General features: G+C 42.3%; 1 protein-coding gene across 2 annotated transcripts in view; it reads right to left on the bottom strand.

Moving 5' to 3' along the window:
• pik3r2 (phosphoinositide-3-kinase, regulatory subunit 2 (beta)) overlaps window positions 1-21,824 on the bottom strand; it is a 32,644-nt gene extending 10,820 nt beyond the window's left edge. Inside the window, exons 1-10 of one of the 2 annotated variants that reach the window (XM_063885550.1) lie at window positions 21,594-21,824; window positions 14,381-15,231; window positions 4,293-4,385; window positions 2,204-2,278; window positions 1,501-1,656; window positions 1,162-1,372; window positions 939-1,024; window positions 672-774; window positions 357-455; window positions 2-182 (exon numbers count right to left, since the gene is read on the bottom strand). In XM_063885550.1, the coding sequence (XP_063741620.1) occupies window positions 2-182; window positions 357-455; window positions 672-774; window positions 939-1,024; window positions 1,162-1,372; window positions 1,501-1,656; window positions 2,204-2,278; window positions 4,293-4,385; window positions 14,381-14,699 (1,323 nt within the window). In that variant the 5' untranslated portion in view covers window positions 14,700-15,231; window positions 21,594-21,824. The remainder of the gene's footprint in view (window position 1; window positions 183-356; window positions 456-671; window positions 775-938; window positions 1,025-1,161; window positions 1,373-1,500; window positions 1,657-2,203; window positions 2,279-4,292; window positions 4,386-14,380; window positions 15,232-21,593) is intronic. The other variant, XM_063885551.1, reaches the window with a different exon arrangement.
• Window positions 21,825-22,235: the final 411 nt, after the last annotated feature.

The raw sequence follows: 22,235 nt of genomic DNA, 5'->3' as shown, positions 1-22,235 counted from the left end.
CCTGTTGGTATTTGGAGACAGGGAACAGCAGCTTGGTGTCCAGCTTGGCGTTGTATTGGGCCAGGGACTCGTGGCGGTAGTGATTGATGAGATCCACTACTGTCAGGAAGGTGAGAGGCTCCGAGAAGCCGTACCTACAGTCTCTGTGGTAAATCTTGATCAGCTTGTTGTTTCCCCCTTTCCTGCAGGGGGAGACAGGAGCCATGTGAGGGGAAGGAAGACAATAAAAGCACATATAGCTGCACATGCTGACTGAACCTTCAGAAATAGCCTGTTTATTTCCATTGAAAGTAACACTTTTTTATTTCTATAGTAAAAACTGATTTGATGTGGTTGAACTGGTTTAGGAGCTTTACCTGAGCGTGAGGGTGTACTCGCCCTCCAGTTTGCTAGAAGCATCTCGGACCAGGAAGGTGCCATCTGGAGTGTCTCTCAGCTTCTCGTTCACCTCCTCTCTGCAAATATCGTGACATGCAGTATTTACTTCATTAACATTAGCTGTATTAACATTTCCACAATCAGAAAATAAGAAATATTGATTTCTGGAACCTCGTTTACAATTTCTACATACATTTTATCTGGTATCAATTACATTTTTCCTCCAATACTTAATAAAAATGCAAACTTAGTATTAAATTCACCAGTATCGGATATTTCATTTAATAATTTACCTTGAGATTTCGCCCCAGTACCACTCAGCATCGTTCAGCAGGCTGCTCATGTCTGTCATGGATGATGGCGCCACTTTAGACTTGACTGGCTTTGCTGGGAGAACTGGAAAAAGACACACACATAAACACACAGAAATCAGCATTAATATAATGTTATAATAAAATGAAAGGATCCCGCAGTCACTTAACACATGTCTCTGTGCTATAGTAAGACAGACACTACTCATCCAAGACATATTTCTACCAGCTTTACTAAACGTAATGTACCTGGAGGAGTGAGGTCCTGCTCTGTAGTTCTCTCGATCAGCAGCCTCTCAACAACAAGGGCAGGAAACTCCTCATTCCCTGACAACCTGCACACAACCCATCGAAGGACAGTTAAAAAAAACATCTCCCAATTTGACATATTCGCTTGATTTAGTAAATATTTACACAATTCTTTAACTTTACACTCTATTGAATACGTTTTAGTAAATCAATCAAAACTTGCCAGGGGGTGGAGGGGCCTGTACGTATCAGCAGCGGTCCGAAGACTTTCCCCAGAGTGTGTGTGTCCAGACCGTTGCTGGCCTGCACCTGGGTCACCTTGGCCAGGTGTGTGAGGAGGTACTGCAGTGTGAGGCGGTGATGGAGGGGGACGGAGGTGGAGCTCTCCAGGACCAGGCTTACCTCTCTGTCATGGCTTCCAGCGACTGCGCCATCTGGGTGAAAAGAAAGGTGTTTACATAAAACAACTGTAAACATCAGGTTTAAAATATGAAAAGAATCTAAGAAGATGATACATGTAATTGTTTTGTCAATAAAAAAGTCAACCAATGTCGAGGCCTACCTGCTGACTGCTGCAGGAGCTGCTGCTGCTGCAGTGTGACGGCAGTTTGAAGTAGGGGATAGACACAGGTGGGGATGACGGGGGACGGGAGGTCTCTCAGGTAGTTCAGGACACACTCAGACAGATATCCCACATCTCTCTGACACATCTCAGTCTCTGCAGCAAAAAGACACATACAAAGACATTAGGGACAAGAAGAAATAACCCACCAAACTCAATAACCACAAAGAAACCTCAATCTGAACATTCTATTCTTCTGTAAGACACCCTGCTGAGGAAAAAGCGTTGCTGGAAAACAACATTAGTGCTAAGAAAGCTTCCCATGTTTATCCAACTAAGTAATAAATGATACCTCTGTTGTATGAAATGTACAGCTTATCTGATAAAATATTGTTTTGGATCACACTGATAAATATTTCAGAGTTGAAATAATAAAGCAGGTTATGGTAATTTCTTTAACTTTAACAATTATGACCCGGAAACATGGTGATAAATGTAACTTAGCAATGATCAGAAATGGGCATGTAAGCAACTATACAACAGTTTGTAAATGATCTCAAACTTAATGTGGTAAATATGACAAGATATATCTACAATAAACTATATAAGCTGATATATTGGTCTATATCCGATGCAATGTACATGTAAATATATTATATTACACACACTAACCACCACATTAAGATTAAAAAGTATGACTCACCAGAGCTCAGGCTGTATATTGGGCTGTCTGCACCTGAGGAATCATTTGTCCTGTACAATGTCTGGCAGTCCAGACCTGAAAAAAGACAAAAGGACCGGTTAAATAAAGGTCTGAACAACTAACCGATCTGAAGAAATATACAGTGAAAAAACAGAACACAGTTAGGCAGAGAAGAGGAATCATGAGCAGAGATAGCATTAGTCTAATGTAGTGTATGTCTCTACATCTGCCTGACCTGAAATAATCTGCGCCAATGTAAAAGCCATGTTAAACCCCACCCAGAATCAACACTGACATGTATTACCAGCTGGATAATGTTAGTAAATAAGCAAAACTTGTACATGACAAAGCACATTGCCAGATGTTTGTTATGGAAATACTCAGCACAAAGTATCAGTTGTGTGTTGTTTTCATCCCAGCCTCACATCAAACAACAAAAAGGTGATCAATCAAATGTGGAAGATTCGGTCCATCAAATATTTCCCACAAGTTATATTAACAATAGCAGAGCCAACACATGTCGGTTATTTTCTTGGAGTAAAATGTGCAATTCATTTAGTCACTCCCAGACATCATGAAATCATCAAGAAATTATTTAAAGCACATTGTGAAGCACATAAATGTAATCCATTCCTATTTAAGATAAGGGGAACTTACGTGAAGAACGCTGATGGTTTTGTATGTTTCAGTCAACATACCAATCTTAACCTTGCTAAAAACTGTTCATTAAAGAGTCCAGTCAAAATACCCCCTCAGAAATAATTGAACTCTGAATGAGTGCATTTCTCTTCGGGTCCCAGGCTTAAAAACACATTTAGGAACAGAGGGTCTGGACAGATGCATCTTGCAATTCCTTGAGACTGGCCAGTCTCTCAGGGAGTTGTGAAAACCACACCATGCAGTCACAGAGTGTGTGCATCCAACACTGGGAAGTATTTCAATATTATATTATTTACATTCAGACGACAGACCTTCCGTCGCCTTTCAAGTACATATTAATATTTAAATATATTATCAAGGCCTAGCACGAGAAGAATTTTGGTGAATCTCCAACATAGAAAGCCAGGAGAGTCTAATCTAAAATGTTTTGAATCGACTACAGTATCTGTAACTTATCCATTTGTTTTTAAACTAAAGAGTGCCTGATTCCAGACAGGCTAATTCTGTATAACTGAGTACGTAGTGTGCTCACACAGGACAGTGACATTGCATAAAAATAAACTTGAAAAAAAGGAAACTATGAACTAAAAACTGCTGCTGATGTACATAGTTGTAAGAATTTGGAGAAGCTACTCAGTAGCGCAAACAGTGCTGATTAATTGCAAATGATGGTCTGACAGCTGCAAGAATCTGGGAAGTGAAGAAAATAATCCTTATAACTTTAATAATGTTACTCTCTCACTGTTTAACTGTCAGTGTTTATTCTAAAGTGCGGACACGTAATGCATCAGTTTCTGTATAAAGGTGTATACTATGTGGATTATTTTTGCTCTTCCAGTACACCATAAAGATGAATTAAATGGAATAGGGACACAGGTTAAGCGTACATAATTCTGTGTACATTAAGCCTGGCAATGTCTGTGCAGATGCCTGCCTGCGTAGGTGTACCGCGGAAACAAGTAGTTTAATCGATAGGTAAATAGCCAAAAATCATCAGCAACAATTTAAATAATCAGTTAATGGTTGTAGCAAAATGTGTGAGTGAGTGCGAGAGAGAGACAGATGAAGACAGAAATAAAGGAGAAAAGCTGTGAATGGATTCCCACTGAGCGCAATTTGTTAATAGCATGGTGTGAAACAGTCCCACTGAGCAGGACCCTCAGTGTGGCCGAAACACAACGCCTCTGACTTTAATCTTCAATGTATGAAATCTGCATACAGTCAATGACCCAAGTGTGCATGAACATGTGTGTGTGCGTTTCTACATCTGTGTGACTGCCTGACTGAATCCACATGCCTATGCGTCTACACTTGTGCAAATGCTGGCATGAGAGCAGGAGGCAGATGGCGGGAGGGAGACAGTCGCACGTAGACGGAAAGACGGGGAGGCGAGACAGACGAGCACGTTGGCCGGTTGACATGGAGATACCTCTTTTCTCTATGGCTTGGATCAGGCTGACGAGGGCTGTTGGGGCCGTCTCTGGCGGTGTGAACTGCTCGCTCAGGTCCAGCACAGAAACAGCTGAAACAACACCACAAATCACTGTTACACTTCTGGCACAAAGCCCCTGAAAGACCGCGGGGGGCTGCAACCCTGACAAGGGCACAGTTAACTAGGAGCAGTTGCAGATATAGAGTGTGCATAATGTTGTGAGCACATATAAAATGTGTGAGGAACACAATAAAAAATGATGAGGTGGATTTTAGTATCCATTTCGCAAGAAGAACACCTGTTTAGCTGTAAAGCGCAGCAGCAGTTAGCGCAGTGTGCTGCTTTTGTTTGTAAAGTATTCAAACTCCCAGTGCTAACACAAACACCTGAGAGCTTGTGGTGCATCTTTCTGTGGTAGTTTACAGTCCGGAAGTCTAGCTGATGAGATATATGATATGAAAACCAGAACTTTTTAGTAAATGTACAAAAGAGTGAAAAGAGGCTTTATACAGAGGAGTGAAAATAAAAAAGGGAGGAAAAAAAACGGACTGCTGATGGTGAGCAAAAACTTTATCTACTTTACAGCTCCCCATAGACCAAATCAAACATCTTTTCAGTCCGAGAGAAAGAGAAAAGGAGAAAGCAAGAGGGAAAAAAAGAGGGATCCCATTTCCCTCCCTCCCTCCCTCTCTTTTTTTCCCCTTTTCTTCTCTCCCCTCTCGCTTTCTCTCCTCCCCCTCCGCTCTGTCCTGCTCGGTGTTTCGCCTTAGCTCTTTGCGTGAGTGGAGCACAATAAAGGATTTAATCAAAACTCCTGAACAAGCAAAAGCCCTGTGGCAGTGTGCCAGGCCGGCCCGGCCCAGACAGGCAGGCAGGCAGGCAGCGCCTCCTATTCGGCCCCAGAGCGGGGCAGTGGGCTGGGTGGGGAGGTTTTGGGTGAGGGGTGGGGGTGACGCTGGGAGCAGGGAGGGCCTGGCCTGGCCGGGGCTTGGCAGTAGGCTCCTGTTCCTGGCACGGCTCGGCTAAACCGCTGCTGATTATTAATTTGGGGAGTTCAGACAAGAAACACAGCGTCAGCACATTCCGTTCCCCTCTCTCTCTTTCTCTCTCTCGCTCTGGTTCTTGTTCTCCGTTACTCCGGAGGTCTCTCTCCCTCTCGCTCCCTCTCTCCGTCCTTTGCTCTTTTGCATTCTTGCGCTTGCTGGACTTTCTCTTTTGCTCTTTCTTTAGACTTCTCTCCCTTTTGCTTCAGTTCTGAGACACTCTCTCTTCTCTCTCTGTCTCTCTCTGTCTCTCTCTCTCTCTCCATGCCTGCCGGTTAGACACAGAAACTTTTCCTGACGGAGCGAACAGACCGACCTCTGCCTCTACTTTATCCATGTAGGCCATTTTTGGTTGGCTGGCTGGCTGGCAGGCCCCCCCCCCCTTCTCTCATCTCCTCAGTCTCTCTTTGGGGTTCAGTACAGTTTACACATTTCAGCACAAAATGTCAACCCAAATCAAAGTTTGTCTAACAACTCATGATGAATACTGATCCACCCCCTCTATCCACAGGATAACAGTTTAGTGTATTACAAAAGCATTACAATTCTTTACTTTGTGTTAGATTTGCTACAGTTTAAAACAAAGTAATGTTGATCTTGCGATGCACACAGCTCCCCCTTCAGTCTTCTCCCTGATCTGATTTTCAGACTTAAAACTGGATTGCGTTAAAGCAGCTAAACTGGGCATGTTTGTGGTGGCATAAGAAAGATGAAAACTATCTTAAAAAAGTCCAGTTTCAGTAATGGCTCCATGAGTTTTAAGGCTGTTCAGGCACCATTCCACAAAATATTATCTGTACCACAGGATTAACTCAATCTAGCCTATCCCTGCCCTTAGCAACCCGTTCATCTCACTGAGTCATCTGATGACTGCTTTGTTTCGCCAGAGTTGTGCATGATCCCATTTTTTTCTGCGCGACCGTGTACATTTTCAGCTGCCGCCCCTAGTTTCTGCAACCCGAAAAATGCTAAGAAGTTGTGCAGCTCTATGACAACGGCATGCAACGTCTGCCTTCTCTCCTGACAGACAAGAAATATCCCTGAGGTCAATACAAACAAAGAATCAAAAACACATGTTAACCTCCTCCTTCACACACAGCCCACACCGACACCTCTCGTAGACCAACAGAATGTTTATGTTAATCCACTTTCCACCCCGTACGAATTTGTGAAAACAGTAGAAACACACATGAGAAAATATCAACAGATAAATTATATTTAACTGCAAATAGACGATTTCACGCTTCATAAAATGGAACACGGTACGATAGATTCATTTTTTACATTGCTTAGTTTGATGCTTCCATTTAAAATATGAAGGACGGAATAAGTGAACACTGTCTACATTATAGTGTGTTGTCATAATTACCGGTACAGATGCAACTAAATTCAAATGTTATTGCTTTAGAAAGCAGAACGTTTTAGTTATACAGTACAGAAGTGCAAAAGCCAATCTTCATGGAGCTGTTATGCCGTTGGGTTGAGGCAGGATGCAGGCAATAAAACGTGGAAATCAAATAAAAACAGGGAAATAAGTACAAATATAGGCTATAAAACCACAAACTGAATGCTGTCCAACTGTTCGGGAGGGGAGTAGGAAGAACATTTTGATTGCCATATTTTCCCCGAGAGGAAAGAACTTTCTCACCCCTACATGCAAACAAACATAAACACTTTATTTCACAGTATATTTCTACTCACTCGGAAAAGGAAAAAAAATAATTAAACTTTCGTGCAAAGAGAGAATCTGTTTTTTTTCTTCTCTCTTCGTGCCAAAAGCAGCTGAAGCCCTGCGGTCCTCTCAGGGTTTTGGAAAGGTATGGAAAAAGAGTGAAAGACAGAAAGAGAGATAAAGTAACAGCAACTTGTTCGTCAATTAGAACCACTTCCTTGGCAGACTGCACCCTGCGAGACCGGCTAATGACCTGACATGCCATCAGACGTAGCCAATGGGAGAAAAGGAGGAACATAAAGAAAAAAGCATGGCAGAGTGGAGTTTGGCCCTCCTGCCTCTTAACAAGTGAGCCCGAGTGCATTTGAGGCCGTATAAGTCAAGCTTATGTAAGCATTGGTAGGAGGAGATTTTTACTGGCTGGATCTCATGACCGCTGTTTTTCCTCACAGATGCTTTGATAAAGTCAAAGCGAGTAATTCGACATAATCTGTGCCAGTGAGAAAATCTATAATTGGTTTTGATGTTATCTCCACATACAGAAGGAGCGCTGATGGGGAGATGAATGCTGCAGATCCTGTCTGTGAGTGTTTGCACAGCAGACTGGATGAAGCAGAGCGATGTGAAGCTAAATATTTCCTCTGCATCTCCTGCCTCAGTGTGCTTATGTAACACGGAGCTTGCTCTGCTGCATTCTGCCTCTTAGAGGTCTGTCAGAAGCCACAGCTTTTCCAAACGCACAGCATGAAATCATTCACAGGATTTCACTGCTCAGATTAAACTCTGGAATTTCTTTTTCAAAACTCCAAATGCTTTCTATTAATAATGTCCTTTTTATTTATTTTGTAAAAACTTTGTGTGCAATCCAACTTTTATTATTTGACACAATATTGTATTTGTCTCCTTTTAGGCTATTGATGATTAAAATCAACCCCCGGTCAGCCACAGCTACAAGTTACCACTAGAAACATTAAAATATTACTACCTGACTTTAGACAAAGGGCTTTTTTAAAAGATACATATTAATATGTGTTAATAAAGTAATACATTCAGTTTTCAGCTTATTCAGGGATAACCAAATGTACTGGTTTAGTTCACTGGTCAGCAAGGATGACAAGTACAGTCCACTTGATTAATCCATTAACGTTTTACAAAATAAAAATGTAAAAATATGACTGATCCTCAACAAACACAATAAATGTAATATGCAAATTTACGCTGAATCTGACCTCCTAGTGTTTCCCTGTCCTCCGAATACACAAACCTAGCCCAGATTCAAACCCTTTTATCAACAACTGAGGTTTGCTTAAACATTTTCAAACCATGTGGGTTACTCCGAGCATGTGTTTCTAATGCGCAGCGGTGACAAGGCCAGTTGTTGTCTGGCTCACGGCTGGTGTGTAGCAGTGTGTAGCTGCTGGTCAGGTTTCACTGCTACATGTCCTCGCTGCATCCCAACTATGTAGACAGGCAGTGCGTTATGAGCGGGCACGCCACCCACTCCTCTGTCACAACACGCTTCACAGCTACACGTGTACGAGTGAGCCCCTGCAAACATGGCAGACGCAGGTGTTCTCCGCACAACGCTGGATCTGGTTTTAAACGCCTGCTGAGATAAATACTTTATAATGCCATGCCAATGTTAACGTATTGCTATCTCATTTTCATTGCTTTTTGAAGACCTGCCAGCCAGCCAGAAGAATTTAATCATAGAAGTTTGTGTGGCGCTTTGTGTTGTGAAGTAAAAGTGTTTTTTCTGCAGTGTTGTCTATTACTCTATGTCTTTGAATTGAATGGAAAATGGTTGTTAATGTCAAATATGAATCTAAATCTGTGCTGTGCATTTGTTGGATATTTGCGGTTGTGTAAATTAACTAAGTACATTTACAAATGAACTGTACTTAAAGGTCCTCTATTAGGCAAAATGCACTTTTTGCTGTCTTTTATACATAAATATGTGTCCCCGGTGTGTAAGGAGACTCACAAAGTGTCAGAAAATACAACCCTCTCTCTTTTCCTCCTTACCCACATCTCTAAAAATGGGGGTACAAACGAGCTGTTCTAGATTTGATTCGGTTATGACGTCATATTGGAAATGTGGGCTGGCTTTACACTGGACTCCTAAGACGTCCCGCCCATGTGACACGTCCCAACCTATCGTCCGCAATATACAGTCGCGAGCTGAATCCCCTCCGCAGCACCTCTGTGTATTCAGCAGGATGTCTGCAGGAGGGACTTAGAGTTGTTGTATATATAATACATATAATGTCTCTGTTTTAGTGGTAAACACTGAGAAGTGTTTCAGAAATAATGCTTGATGTGGTTTGGAACATAATATGGCGTTTAATCACGGCAGAGTTTAGCTGAGTTTCTCCTTTAGAAACTTCTCTCTTCAGAAAGAGAGCTGCATGACGCTGCAAAGGGGCGTGGCCAGCTTCAGCTCAGCTCAAATTTAAAGCTACAGTCACAGAATCAGCTCTTCAGGAACAGGGCTGAAGTAGAGGGGTATGCTACAATTAGTGATCTGTTTGATATTTTGAGCAAAACACTTCACAGAATTGTTTTGTATAGATATTGCCCTATAATATATTGTTCAAATATAGCATAATAGGAGACCTTTCAATACAATTTTTAAAAATTACTAAAGTATTTAAATTCAGAGGTAAATGGTGTACCCTTACGCCTCCACATTTATTTAATACCTTTAGTTTACAAACAAAGTAAATAGTTACACATTTTGAATAATGATGTGAAATATAATCAACACTTAAATCAGACTTTAGTTACACCTGGAGTAAATTCACCAGCTACCCTGCAGTATGCAAAGTTAAAACTAGCTGCCCTTTAACCCAACACATAAACGCATTAATGCATCAATAATTATAATCAAAACACATCATATATATTATTCTGAAATGGACCAATCTGCAGAATGAGTACTTTTACTGGAGTAACATTTTGAATGCAGGACTTTTATTTGTAACTGAGTATTCCTACACTCTTGTACTTCTAGTTTACCTTAGGACTCCTTCTTCCAGCTCTGCTAAGTGCTGATTGTATTAACAGGTACATTGCCATCTAGTCCTGTAAGCCTAACTAGCGGTGAGTCCAGCTGGAGTCAGTGTTACATGACTCTCCGCATTCTAAATGTAATGGGGCCAGTGTGCTTCTAACAAAGTGCTTGTCAGATTGTTGAACACCGTCTGAACACCCCTCCCCCACGCCTTTCCAGTGTTGGAGTTAGGCCAGCTGCACCCAACAATTTCTGTAACTTTCCAAAAGCGTCAATCCGACATTCATGCCCACCCCTCGCAGCGACTGAGCAGATGTGATAAAGTAGGCAGGATTTTTAACTTATCGCTTAAGCTCTTTCTGTAATTCTTCACATAACTTCTGCAGTCACTTTGTGCAACATCATGAATGCCTCTGAGGAGACGTGGTAAAAATTGGGCACCCCACCTTCAAGCGTAGCTATTTTTAACAGCTATAAACACCTTTGCCTTTAGACACGGTCAGTCTATACTTTCAACTCAGCATGCACATGCATATAATGCTGAGCTGGACATTTTGCCCACAGAAGAAAAATAGAGGGTCTGGTAGAGTCATTTGGTTGACCTCACATTAGTACCTTTATTGTAATCTAAAAGCACCAAAGAGGAACCTTGATTTAGTTTCACTCCTACCGTGAGCGACTGTACAGAATGTACTTCACTCAGTTTGTGGTTTTGTGAAAGCCATTAATCTTTTAGTAAGACAACTTTACGCCTAAATGAGTTCTCAGTTACTGCTCTGGCACTAAAGAAGTATTTTCAATAACCCTGGGAATGTAACACGCTAAATGTACTGAACTCCAGGAGGAAAAAACAAGAATCAGAAGAGAAACCAAACCCAGCTGCTTCATATATTTGCAGATAGGGTGGCCTTGGCTTACAATGTACCCTCGTCTCCCTCTCCTTCCAGCCTCTCAGTATCTTTCCCATTCACTTTCTCTTCTCTCTCGACCCCCCCCTCCTCCATGGGTTCTTTGAAAGTGTTTTCCTGGTAAGGCGCAGGGAGCGGAGAGTGGAGTGGAGGCCTCTCCTTTCTGAGAATTGGCCTGCTAACATGGTTTATAGCTGCCCAGAGACAGTATCAGACATGTATGTGAATCAGGGAGGGAGGCTGCAAAAGAGGGGGAGAAAGAGAGGGGAGGGAGGGAGTAAGAAGGGAGGAGTTTGCAAACATGCCAAGCCATGGTTCACTTCAGCAGGCAGTTAAAGTGAGGCCAGCGAGAGGAAAGAGAGAAAGGAGGGAAAGAGAAAAAATAAAAACTCTCTCTGGGTTTGTAGAATTATTCCTGCTGCAAGTTGAGAAACGTTTCCCTCCGTATCTGGGGAATGAAACTGATTCATACCCATCATCTGCCTCGAGAAATGTACTTACAGCTATCATGAAAACTTGTACTGACGCTAAATGTGGACAACAAAGAGGAATGAGTGTTGAGTTAACCGCCGAAATCTACTATACTAGTAATTTTATTCAATGCAGAAACACTTTTGTTGTATTTTAAACAAGGCTAAAAGATAAAAAGAAATAAAATATCAACTACTTTAAGACAGAGTTCTTTGGATTTAATTTTTAAGCATACAAAAATTCATAAAAACTCTATAAACAACACTTGTTTGTTTTTGAGTGATGCATCATCAGGACGAGGGCCCTTTTTCTGTTGCTGTCCATCTCATATTCACAATAATAGGCCATCATCAGCCAACCCTTCCTTCTGTTTCAGAAACAAGAAAAGCTGAGCTGTTTGCATCTTTTGACCACTAAAACAAATTTTCATTTTGACTGCTCCTGCTGAAAAACATTGCTTTATTTGCACTAAAGTAGACGGGTGTTTGTGGACGTTCCACAGTAACCTGATGCAAATGAAAAACCTGTTTCCCTTAATTCTGGGATTTAAAACCAGAAGGATTTTAGCAATAGGAACCTAATCTGTTGGCAGCGTGTGCATGCATTTGCATGACAAAGACCTGAGACAGAGAGAGTATCGCAGTAGAGGCAATGCGAAGGGAAGGTGATATCAATTGTAGCTGTATCCAAAATAATCAAATCTGAATTAAACTGAAACTCTAAAAAACGTGCTTAATAAGGAATTTCGCACGGCGGGAAAAAGTCCTAACAGAGCCAGTCACTTGTAAGTCAAAATGCACTGACCAGGACCAGAAAACAACCACTCACTTTTGGACGCTGTGGTGGCTCACCTGCAGAGGGGGGGCCTTTTGTCAAGAATTCAGCTGCGTTTCAAAGGCTGGACGTCGGGATTAAACCTGTCTCTTGCTCAACCTAACCAAACACCCGGCAGTGTAGATGCCCTGATATCAAATGATAAAATCCCTGTGAACAGTAAATGGGCCACATTAACAATAGCTCTATTCACACAACGCCCAGGGCCTCGGTTCCTTCGGGGAAATGAAGATGATTTTTGTAAAATTTGGACCATTTCTAATCTACAATAAATTTCCTTTAGCCACTGACCTGCCATCCACCCCCCATCTCAGGGTTTCACTTTCTCCTGCCCCCGTCTCTCCACATCAGCGGCACAAACGCCTGCTGCCTGACTGGTTTGTTTCACTGTCGGTCAAACCCAGAGGATACTGTTGTCCTCCTCACCTGCGTCCACAGGACAACGTTTAGGCCTGTGCTTCCTCACGAGACTTCCCTTTACTTTAGCATTGTGTTATATTTGAGGTACTCGTGATAAGAAAACTGGAGAAATTGATATTCACTTTTACTTTTCAGTAAACTATTACTGAGAAATGAGTTGAATCAAATGCGGCCCAGTGTACTGTGTGGAAGAGCTGAATAGGCGAGTGGCTCAACCTGAGGTAATGCAGAGTTCACAGCCTCTGTGCTCAGAGTGGTGCTCAGCCCACCTGCTATAAAACTGAAAAGGCGAATGACAGAGAATACAGCTTATTGACAGAGGATGGTATTATAAACACTTTTTTATTAATCTTTTGGCCTCTTGCACCTTTTTCTTCTTCTGGCATCCCATAGAAGGAAGCAAGACATTAACCAGCTGAAGCCAAAAGCCAGGGAGTGCTAATGAGGAGAAGAATGATGGAAACCTTGGGAGTGTAGAAGAATTTTGGAAACAAATCAAAGTTTTCACTTGAAGTCGAGCTTGCTAAGTTCAGCCAATCCGAGCCAAGAGAATGTTTGAGTTGGACGCTGTCGCAGCTCAAAGCAGTGTATTATGAATAAATATTTTACATATTTTCCCAAAGTCACAGGAGTGAAGAGAGGTGTAAAAGAACTGAGTACGTATCTCCAAGGAGAAAACGGGACTTTGTGTTTCCTGAACTGTTATATAACAGTTTGCTAAAATACAAACACGCCTATTAAAACCTTTTATTTTTCTTAACATCGGTTAACAAGCCAAAAAAAAGCCCTCATATCTCAAACGGAGCCACAGCTGAAAACAGAGCAGCCCCTCCTGCCTGTGCGATCTGTTGATGGAGCAGAGGGTCAATAACAAGTCAAAGCGAGGAGAGCCAGGCATTTCTGTGCAGATAAGCCCAGACGCAGTTTGGTGCGTGGGACACATGTAAACGTCGAATGTAAAGGGGGGGCCTAACACACGGACAGAATCAATGGCAGACCTGTACAGGAGAGTCTGAGCAGATGGATTAGCCCTTTATTATTCAACAGAGAGTTTGGCTAGCTGCGCCTCCAAAGAGGTAAGGCTTATGTCGTGTTTAAGTATAGATTAAAGGGTCAGCTCGAGGTCACGGCCAAATGTGGGAGACCTATCAAAACTCCCAGGGTGGTTGACCGGCAACAAACATCAACTGCACCAATTATCTAACAGCCAATGGCTGATCTGGCCCTGGACTCACCACACTGTCAGAAACACTACCTGCCATCATTTTGATTTATTATTTAAAGAGGAAAGAAGTGTGTATATATAAAATATATAAATTAGATTATAAGTAAGCTTCAACTGTGATTTTGAGCCTTTCCGTTTTTATCATTTCTGCACACCAATAAACCAATAACATACAAGTAAACATGTTGGTCCTGCTCCTGCATGACTTTCATTAATAATGTAAAAAATCGAACTTGCAAACAGATGGTTTCTCTGAAAAATTCACAATAAAAGCATTATAAAATATGTTAAGCTGCAGGTTTGCAATCCAACTTACACCACACTGTACACAACTGTGCTTCACTGATGTATGACGTTGCGACACTTCAGATGTAAAAATGGCGTCATGCTTAACAGTAGCACGGTTATAAGATTCATTTCTAAAACATGTCCCAGACATGGTTCCCGCGCAGCTTCACTGCTGAGAAAATGTGACGGAGCAAAATATAAAAAGTCTTACTTTGAGATGACTCTGGTCTTGGAGCAGCGGGGAGGGGTCGCTGGGACCTGGGTTGACTGGATGGGAGCGCCATCTTCACGGGGCCCACGTACTCGACATACGTCCCGGGGAAGTCGCCTCTCTGCTTGGTGCGCTCGTTGTAGCCGAGCAGCCAGCCCAGGCGCTCGGGATGCTCCACACAGCCCTCCTGGTAGTTCTCCATGGACAGCAGCGAGGCCCTGCTGACTGTCAGGACGTCCCCCGGCTGCAGGTCCAGGTCTTCCTCCTGGTCCTTGGTGAAGGCGTAGAGGGCAAGGTACTGAAAACCTTCCGTCGCCATTTTGTCAGGGAAGCAAAATCAAAATGGCTACTGAAGAGAGGATTAGATGGTGCAGCCCGAGTCCCGCTGCAACGGCACGGTTCGGCTCTAGAGAAATCCGCTTCAGAAACCAAAAAGGCTGGTGAGTCACTAACTCTTGGTGGGTTGAGGGAGGATGAGGGGAGGAGGGGAATCACCCGAAGCTTAGAAGCATTTTTTTAAAGTCGATAAGGTGGCGTTGTGCTGCTGCTGGGTCTGCGGGGGCAGCAGCTTCAGACCTGACCGGTGTTGGTGGACACTTTCCTCAGCTTGATACCCCGGTTGAGCCAGATGATGGAGCAGAGGGAGCGCCTTGGCAACATGCTCTTTCAAGCAGCCAAAACCTGCTGGCTAGTGGAGCAGTCGGGTAAAATATTTTGCAAGTCGAAGGCCCGGCGTCGCTGGCTCGCCACGGCCGGATGAAGTGGTCTGATTGAAGGACGAGTGGGAAGGTCTTTAATCCTCTTCAGTTCTCTCACGCTCCCACATGTTCTGGACACAGATTATGACCGACCTGCATGACATCAAAAAAATCAAAAAGGAAATAATGATTAGACTCAAAAATGACAAAAAAACAATCCTGAAAACTACAAATGATTACCAATGAACGTTGTTTCTATTCGCTAAATAGCCGTAAGTAAAGCGGCGCTTATCCATGTGAAACGAAGCTCAAAGCGGGGCATGAAAATGGCGATCTGCGGCAGCTCCATGCGCTTGTGCAGTCTGGGGTTAGGACGGAGAGATGGGATGATGCTGCTGCGTCATGACCAACAGCAGACTGGGTCCCTGGACGGGAGCCTCCAATCCCTCCACCCTACACGCACACACCAACAGCCATCACATAATCCACAGGAACATCAAGTTTCCATGTGAAATAGGCGTCCCGGCAACTTACACAACATGTGCAATTAGCAGCGTCCAAATTTGTGCAAAAAAAGGCGAAGAAAATATTTTCGCAGAACGAGCATGCAGGACAAACTGAGCTCCACGCTGTAGGGCAACCAGGATTCTCTGAAACGTGCAGAAGCCCTCACAACCTCACCATAGAAAAGAAAAAAGGCAGCTCTGTGTTGCCTCAGAAATATTTTCGGCTTCACTCTGTGAAAATAGCTAAATCATACTGTCTGGTCAAGATGGGAAAACCGAATGGACGTTCAGCTGAGGCACCAAAGCCTGGCACAATAGCAGAAAACACCACTTACAAGCCAACGTTTCCATGCAGAATAACACACTACTTCGTATCAAATGTGTCATAGTTTAATATCCATATATGCACAGCAAATACGGCATTTATGGACCCAGAATGAATAGTGTCGAATAAAAGACGATTGAGGCCCAATAAAATGCGAAGAAAAAGTGCGCAAATATTACAAGCAACAAAAGAGATTATCAGATAAGCCCATTAGACACTCAATTAAAAAAAAAATCTGTATTTACGTATTTGAAAACCCTACAGTATAATATCCACAGCAACACATGGACATACCATGTTTACGTCTTTAGGTCGTTTAAAATTTGAGTTACAAAGTTCAAAATGGCAACTATACCAAGATGAGACGGGGAGCGAAGACGAGAGAGAGATCAGCATTCCCAGATTAAGTCCATCTGTGATCTGTGGACTGACCGAGGATAGCCGTCCTGTTCACCTCTCAGGACCACATGAAAGGATGTCGGCGGGGAGATGGAGCAGGTGGTGGGGGGCGGTTAGAGACAGTGGAGGGAAGTTCTTGTATGGCAGGAGTACGGAGCTATGTGGGGCAATTTCCCACAACATCCAAATCAAAATAGGCCTGGTTTGCGAGGCCCCGATGTTGTGCAATCATTTTTATTAGCGCTCCTAAGTGGAAAATGTTTCCAGTGATGCATGCAGCTGCTTAAATAAAACCTACGGAGAGCATATATAATAAACCTTAACCTCCAAATTGTATTTTTGAATGCCAAAGTGCATGCTTTCGGACATTAGTCTAGATTATGCCCTCTCCCCCAACGATATTCGGAGAGGCGAACGTACGTACACTGCAAACCTGGTGTAACACGATCATCTTTTTTTTTAAAGAGTTGTTGTGGATGCGGCAGAGTGCAACACTCACCCCACTTTTGGTTCAGAGAGAAGCTGGACAGGCTCAGGCAGATTCTCGGTCCAACATCCTCCGAGCTGAGAAGCGAGAGGTGCCAGGCGAGACACGTGGCACTGGCATACCCAACCACAGCCCGCAATCCTCACACCACCATACCCCCCCCAACCCTAAACTCCCCCTCCTTCCTCTCTCCACCTGCTCTCCAGCCCCCCCCCAAACACACACAGGGTCCTGCCTCCAACTGGCAGCCCCCCCCATCCTCAGCCAGCGAAAAAGTCCAGTCGTTTTTCCAGTTGCCATGTTTTATTTGTTTACGAGAGCGCTGCTGCAGAAAGAAAGAGGAAAGAAGATGAAAACGAAGTAAAAGCAGAGCGCAGTCAGCAATCCCCCTTTATTATTTAGTTCCAGAGGAGAAAAAGTCGTGCGAGGCGAGAGGAGTGTCATCTCTGAAACAGTCCTGGTCTGATAGAGTTGAAGTGGCTCACAGTTCAGGGCAGCAGCAGCAGCTGGCCGGCTCAGCGTCACAGGATCCATCCTTTCTTTAAGAGTTTTTATTCAGTCAGAGCAGAGAGCGGCAGAAAGCAGTGAACAAAAACACAGACTGAGAGCGGAGCACTTGCTATCAGCAGAGTCCAACGGGCTTAGGGAGACCACAGGAAAATAATTAATGAATAGGCAGCAAGTAACTCACTGTTGCTAGAGAGAGGGAAAGCTAATCCTGCGCTCTGATTGGCTGCTGCTCAGGCCATGTGCTCCACAGTCACCAGAGAAGCCGGACAAATCAAGGAAATGTTCTAATATTAGAAAATGTATCTAGGCAGTGATCAAACATTTGATCCAAACAACTCCTGTTTTCCCCGCACGCCTGACTGTTCTCATCAGAGCATCCTTGATGGCCGCTCATCATCTCTGAAGCAGCGGTGATTGAAATCAAGTGAAACTGCCACAGGATAATGATGAAAAACATAACATGGGAAAACTGGAGGCTGTGTGTGATTGGAGAGAACTCCATGAGTCATGTCGAAGTCGAGCAATGAGATGAAAGGAGAGGATTTCAGTTGTTCTGAGTTACCAGGATGATGGATGGGATGATTATATGCAACAGAAGAAAGAAAAATAAATTCTGGACTTGATAGAAGAAACACTAAGAGAAACTAGGACAAAATCCACTCCAAAGAGCAAGTATATTAGTAAAGTAATGTGTACTCCATAGCCACAGTTAGTCAATATTTCCCTAATTTCACATTTGCTATTTATCTCACTCGGGTAAAGTGAGACCTATATTGAACGCAAAATGCCATTTAGATTTCCATGGAATGTCTCCTGATGCGTTTAGTCAGCCACTGGAGCTCTGACCTGTTCATTATACACCAGTATGCATAATGTAAAATGTCCAATAAGCTATTCAGAGCGTCACTAACACGGGGGAGTATGACTACTGACACAGCTTCAAGACTAACAAACAGATATGTTTCTTTTTTTTACTTTGTTTTGTTATAGTAACACTCCTCTTGATGAACTTTATTAGATTTGAACTAAATATATTTATTACTCCTGATATATTAATATTTATTTGATCATTTCATTTATAAATCCCCAGCACTACAACAAATTGTTTTTAAACACAATTTTTTTTTTATAACTGATTAAATTTAATTAAAATCCAGCCTCTCAGATTTGTGACATCCAGCTTTTCTGTATTTTATCTCATTGTCAATCTCTAAGACTGTTAGGATAAAACAAAATCTAAATTTGGCTTCACCCCCTATCTATTGTTTATGTGATATTCAATAGATATTATCATATTTTATGGTATTTAATGATGCAATTTTAAACAAATGGTATATGCAATAGTAAGTTAAATTTTCTAGAAAAATCTAAAGTTCACAGAAATAACATTCATGTAAAAATAAAATGTGAAGCTATTTGAGTGTTAACTCTCACGTTAGGTATAGAAATTTTTTTTTGCCATTTTTCGTAACAATGAACTTTCTATCCAATGTGCAAATACACCAGACTATAAACCACGTTTCTTAAGTGCTTCAAACTTTATCGACTGATAATGATTTATCAGCAACAAGCTAATTACAAGCCGTTATATCAGCCTGGCCATTTAATCGTTTCATATTAAATATTGAAGTAACCACATGAAACATACCTTGGTATGTATAAACTAGCTTATCTTATAAATCTGTCACCTAGTTATCAGTTACCAATGCAGGGGAAAAAGTATCTCTGAAGGCCTGAGGGTGTGGAACATCAATCATCATCAACAGTTACATCTGTAGTTCAGGGTTAAGTTAGGTAAACCCAGAGATATATAACCATTTCTTCAACAGTTTGAAACATGCCTTGGCAGATCTACTCCAAATATAGTTAAATAAGTTCTCATCACGTTGGGATTATTTTTAAAAGAGCGCTCGTGAGTTATTAATTAAGCTAATGTCTTAGCTAGTACAGTGTTTTCACACAAAAGGATAAAAGTGTCATATCTCAGAGGCACACTTTATGGATTTCATGCACCCATGAAGAAAGGTGCAGTCTTCTGCTGTCCTGAAGTGAATTTCACCAACACAAACACATGCATTGTACTAAGTTCAGACATTCACGTGGGCACCCAGTTATGCTTTAAAGTGAGTGTATGCGTTGGCCCTTCACGGCCCTGCTGGTGAGGAGCTGACTACAGAGCCACCACGCATGCAGCCTGGCCTCCAGCCATCTGTCCACATGGAGCTGAAAAATCTACTGCGCCACAGGCAGCAGGGACAGGCCAACAACACAGACGCTTGTGAAGACTCCTTTTCTCAGCATAAAATGTGGGCTTAGGCATTTGATGATTCAAGTTATGTTCACCTAAATGCTATCTGTCCTTAATGAAGCTGAAAAACTCACTTCGTTAAGTAGAAACATCTGCTAGGAAGATTATGAAGCACTGAGACGGCACTGTTCTGAAAAGTCAACTACACCACAAGGCTCTACAGTTAAAGACGGCTCACTGTATTTATCAGAAGATATAAAATGCAGGCAATTCAACGCCTCAAACACTTTCAAATGCTACCTTAAGTCTCTGCAATCACAATGTTACATTTAAACAGTGTGTCTGGAAAAAAGAAATCAAATCTGACAAACCTGCTCAGTCAGCACATGTTGAAAATAACACAAGAGCTTTTCCTGCGAAGTTAGCATGTAGGCCAGAAAGTGCTTAGCAAGTAAGCCTTGTACTTTACCTAAACATATAGTCCATTCAAGTCCCATATAATTGTATAAAACGGCTAACTTCTCCATGATTAACTCTATTTTGCCTTAACGTGAATAATATGCAATACAGTGGCCTCCATTGTAACACAGCAATGACCAATCCAATCAAATACTTATCCCGGAGATTAATGAGGAACCCCTTTATTTGGTTGGCGATTGCGTAATGCAACTGAAGTGGCACCAACATTAAATCTATTTAATTTGCAAGTCCATGCCTTTGTCTGACTTTCATATCAATTCGCATTTTGAAATTATAAAAAGTCTTCAAATGTAAATATTGTTGCTGAAAACAAGTCAACAAGTCAGGGATGTTTTTTCAAACTCCAATAAGCAATTGGTCACGTCCAGGAAAGAGCTTTCCAAAAAGTGTATGACAAGAGACTAACTAGATTTGAATAAATAGCCCCACTTATCTTCCTGGAAAGCAGACAATCCTACTTTTGTCAACTATCAGATTTTAGTTTTTTCTTCAACAACCAGTCCCAGCCCAGCTTCTGCAGCCTGTCCGGTGTCTAAACTGTCTTTAAATCCGTACCCTGCTGCTATTTCCATCAAATAACACCATTTCAGTTTAACTGGGTTGCTGAAGGACGTATAACAAAAATAACCACAGCTGTACTGCTTCTGGTGGAACTTGAAAGTTAGCTGATGTTTTATGCAGCCACTCCGAGAAACGACTCTTGGTATTTTAGGAAATCTTCCCTTCTTTTGGAAGGAACACGCTCTGTGAGTCATTTGGAGCATTTTAAGACTCTTAAAAGAAGAAAGAAGGCTTTGCCACAAGTCATGCTTCACATTGATAAAGCCGTATAATTGACATTTAGGTTGCATAATGCTGGATTCAGTAATTACAGGAGAAAAAAGAGGTCTCCACACAGTTGAGTGGCTTGTCTTATTATGCAAGTGGCACAATTTCAATAAACCCCTGATGCATGCCAAATCCTCTAACCAGGGATGCAACACAGGCCTTCAGCTGAGGGGGCCCCCACATTGCATGGCCTCCTATAGTCTGCAGTCAATGTAATGGCACTGTTATACTGACACTTGTACTAACGTATCAATGTTACACACATGGAGTATACTGCAGAGTTTGGCTTCTTTGTTGTGTTTAGGTGCTGCAGTGCAATTTGTTAGCACCATTTAAAACATGAAGCATTTAACTACAAAAAGTAAGTCGGAGGTTAAAACTCTGCAAAAGTTGACAACTTTTATAGATACTAGCTAGTTTAAAGTCCTCTCAAACGCATTATCAAGACATATAGAAAGAACCCAAAACAAATCTAAAGCAAGTTAAGTTAACGGGCTTTGAAACACGTCAACTGTCGACAGGCACCGAGGAACATGCTGCACGAGCACATAATATGATACATTTTAGTCAAATGTGTACTGCACTTTTTTTTAAAATAAGCACAAAACTAAATCCATTTAAACTAGGGCACGAGTCAACATCGTGAGGCTGCGTGTGAACACTTGCAGCGCTTCCACCATTTTCCAGTACAGTGGCCGTACTGGAAATGTGCAATAACTTGGAAAAACTCACCCGCGGATATTTCTTGACTCTTCTCACTTTAGGTTGCGGCGCTTTAAACTCTTCCAAGTAGGAGACATGAGTCCGTGTGGAGCTTTATTTCGGTCGATAGCTTCTCCGTGTGCAGTAAACTTCTGGCAGACCCTCGGTTCACTTATTGCTTCGCTTCTTTCTCTCGCTCTTTCTTTCTTTTCCCGTTCATGACTCCCTGCTCCCCTACACAGCCATTTTCCAGCTCAGCACGGCGCAGGGAAGGAGAGTGCGTGGGAACTAATATGAGGAGGGCGGAAAGTGACGGAGCCGAGCGGAAAAGCCCGAACGATTAGTGAGGGGTCACCGGATTGACTCGGCCCATAATGGTAATTTGAGCCCGATATTTTAAACTGAAAGGCTGCTTTTTCCCCAACTGTATGCAAAATCCGTGCCTCATCCCATGTTTTGTTTCTTCAAGAACATCTTCAAATGTTCAGTTCAAGTTCAATATTTTATGTTTTTTCGTTTAAAGATTTAAAGATTATTCATACATGTGACAGGTTTGGATTACATATGGAAAACTGTGTAAAGCACAACTGCTTAGGACAAAACCTAAATGATATCTTAGTGAGTCAAACGTTCATCTCATACATTGTGTATTATTGCTACACAGGGTGAAAA

Source organism: Eleginops maclovinus, chromosome 6, assembly GCF_036324505.1.
Source record: "Eleginops maclovinus isolate JMC-PN-2008 ecotype Puerto Natales chromosome 6, JC_Emac_rtc_rv5, whole genome shotgun sequence".
Classification (NCBI taxonomy): domain Eukaryota; kingdom Metazoa; phylum Chordata; class Actinopteri; order Perciformes; family Eleginopidae; genus Eleginops; species Eleginops maclovinus.
The sequence above is the reverse complement of the archived record's forward strand: the minus strand, read 5'-3'. Positions and strand labels throughout refer to the sequence as shown.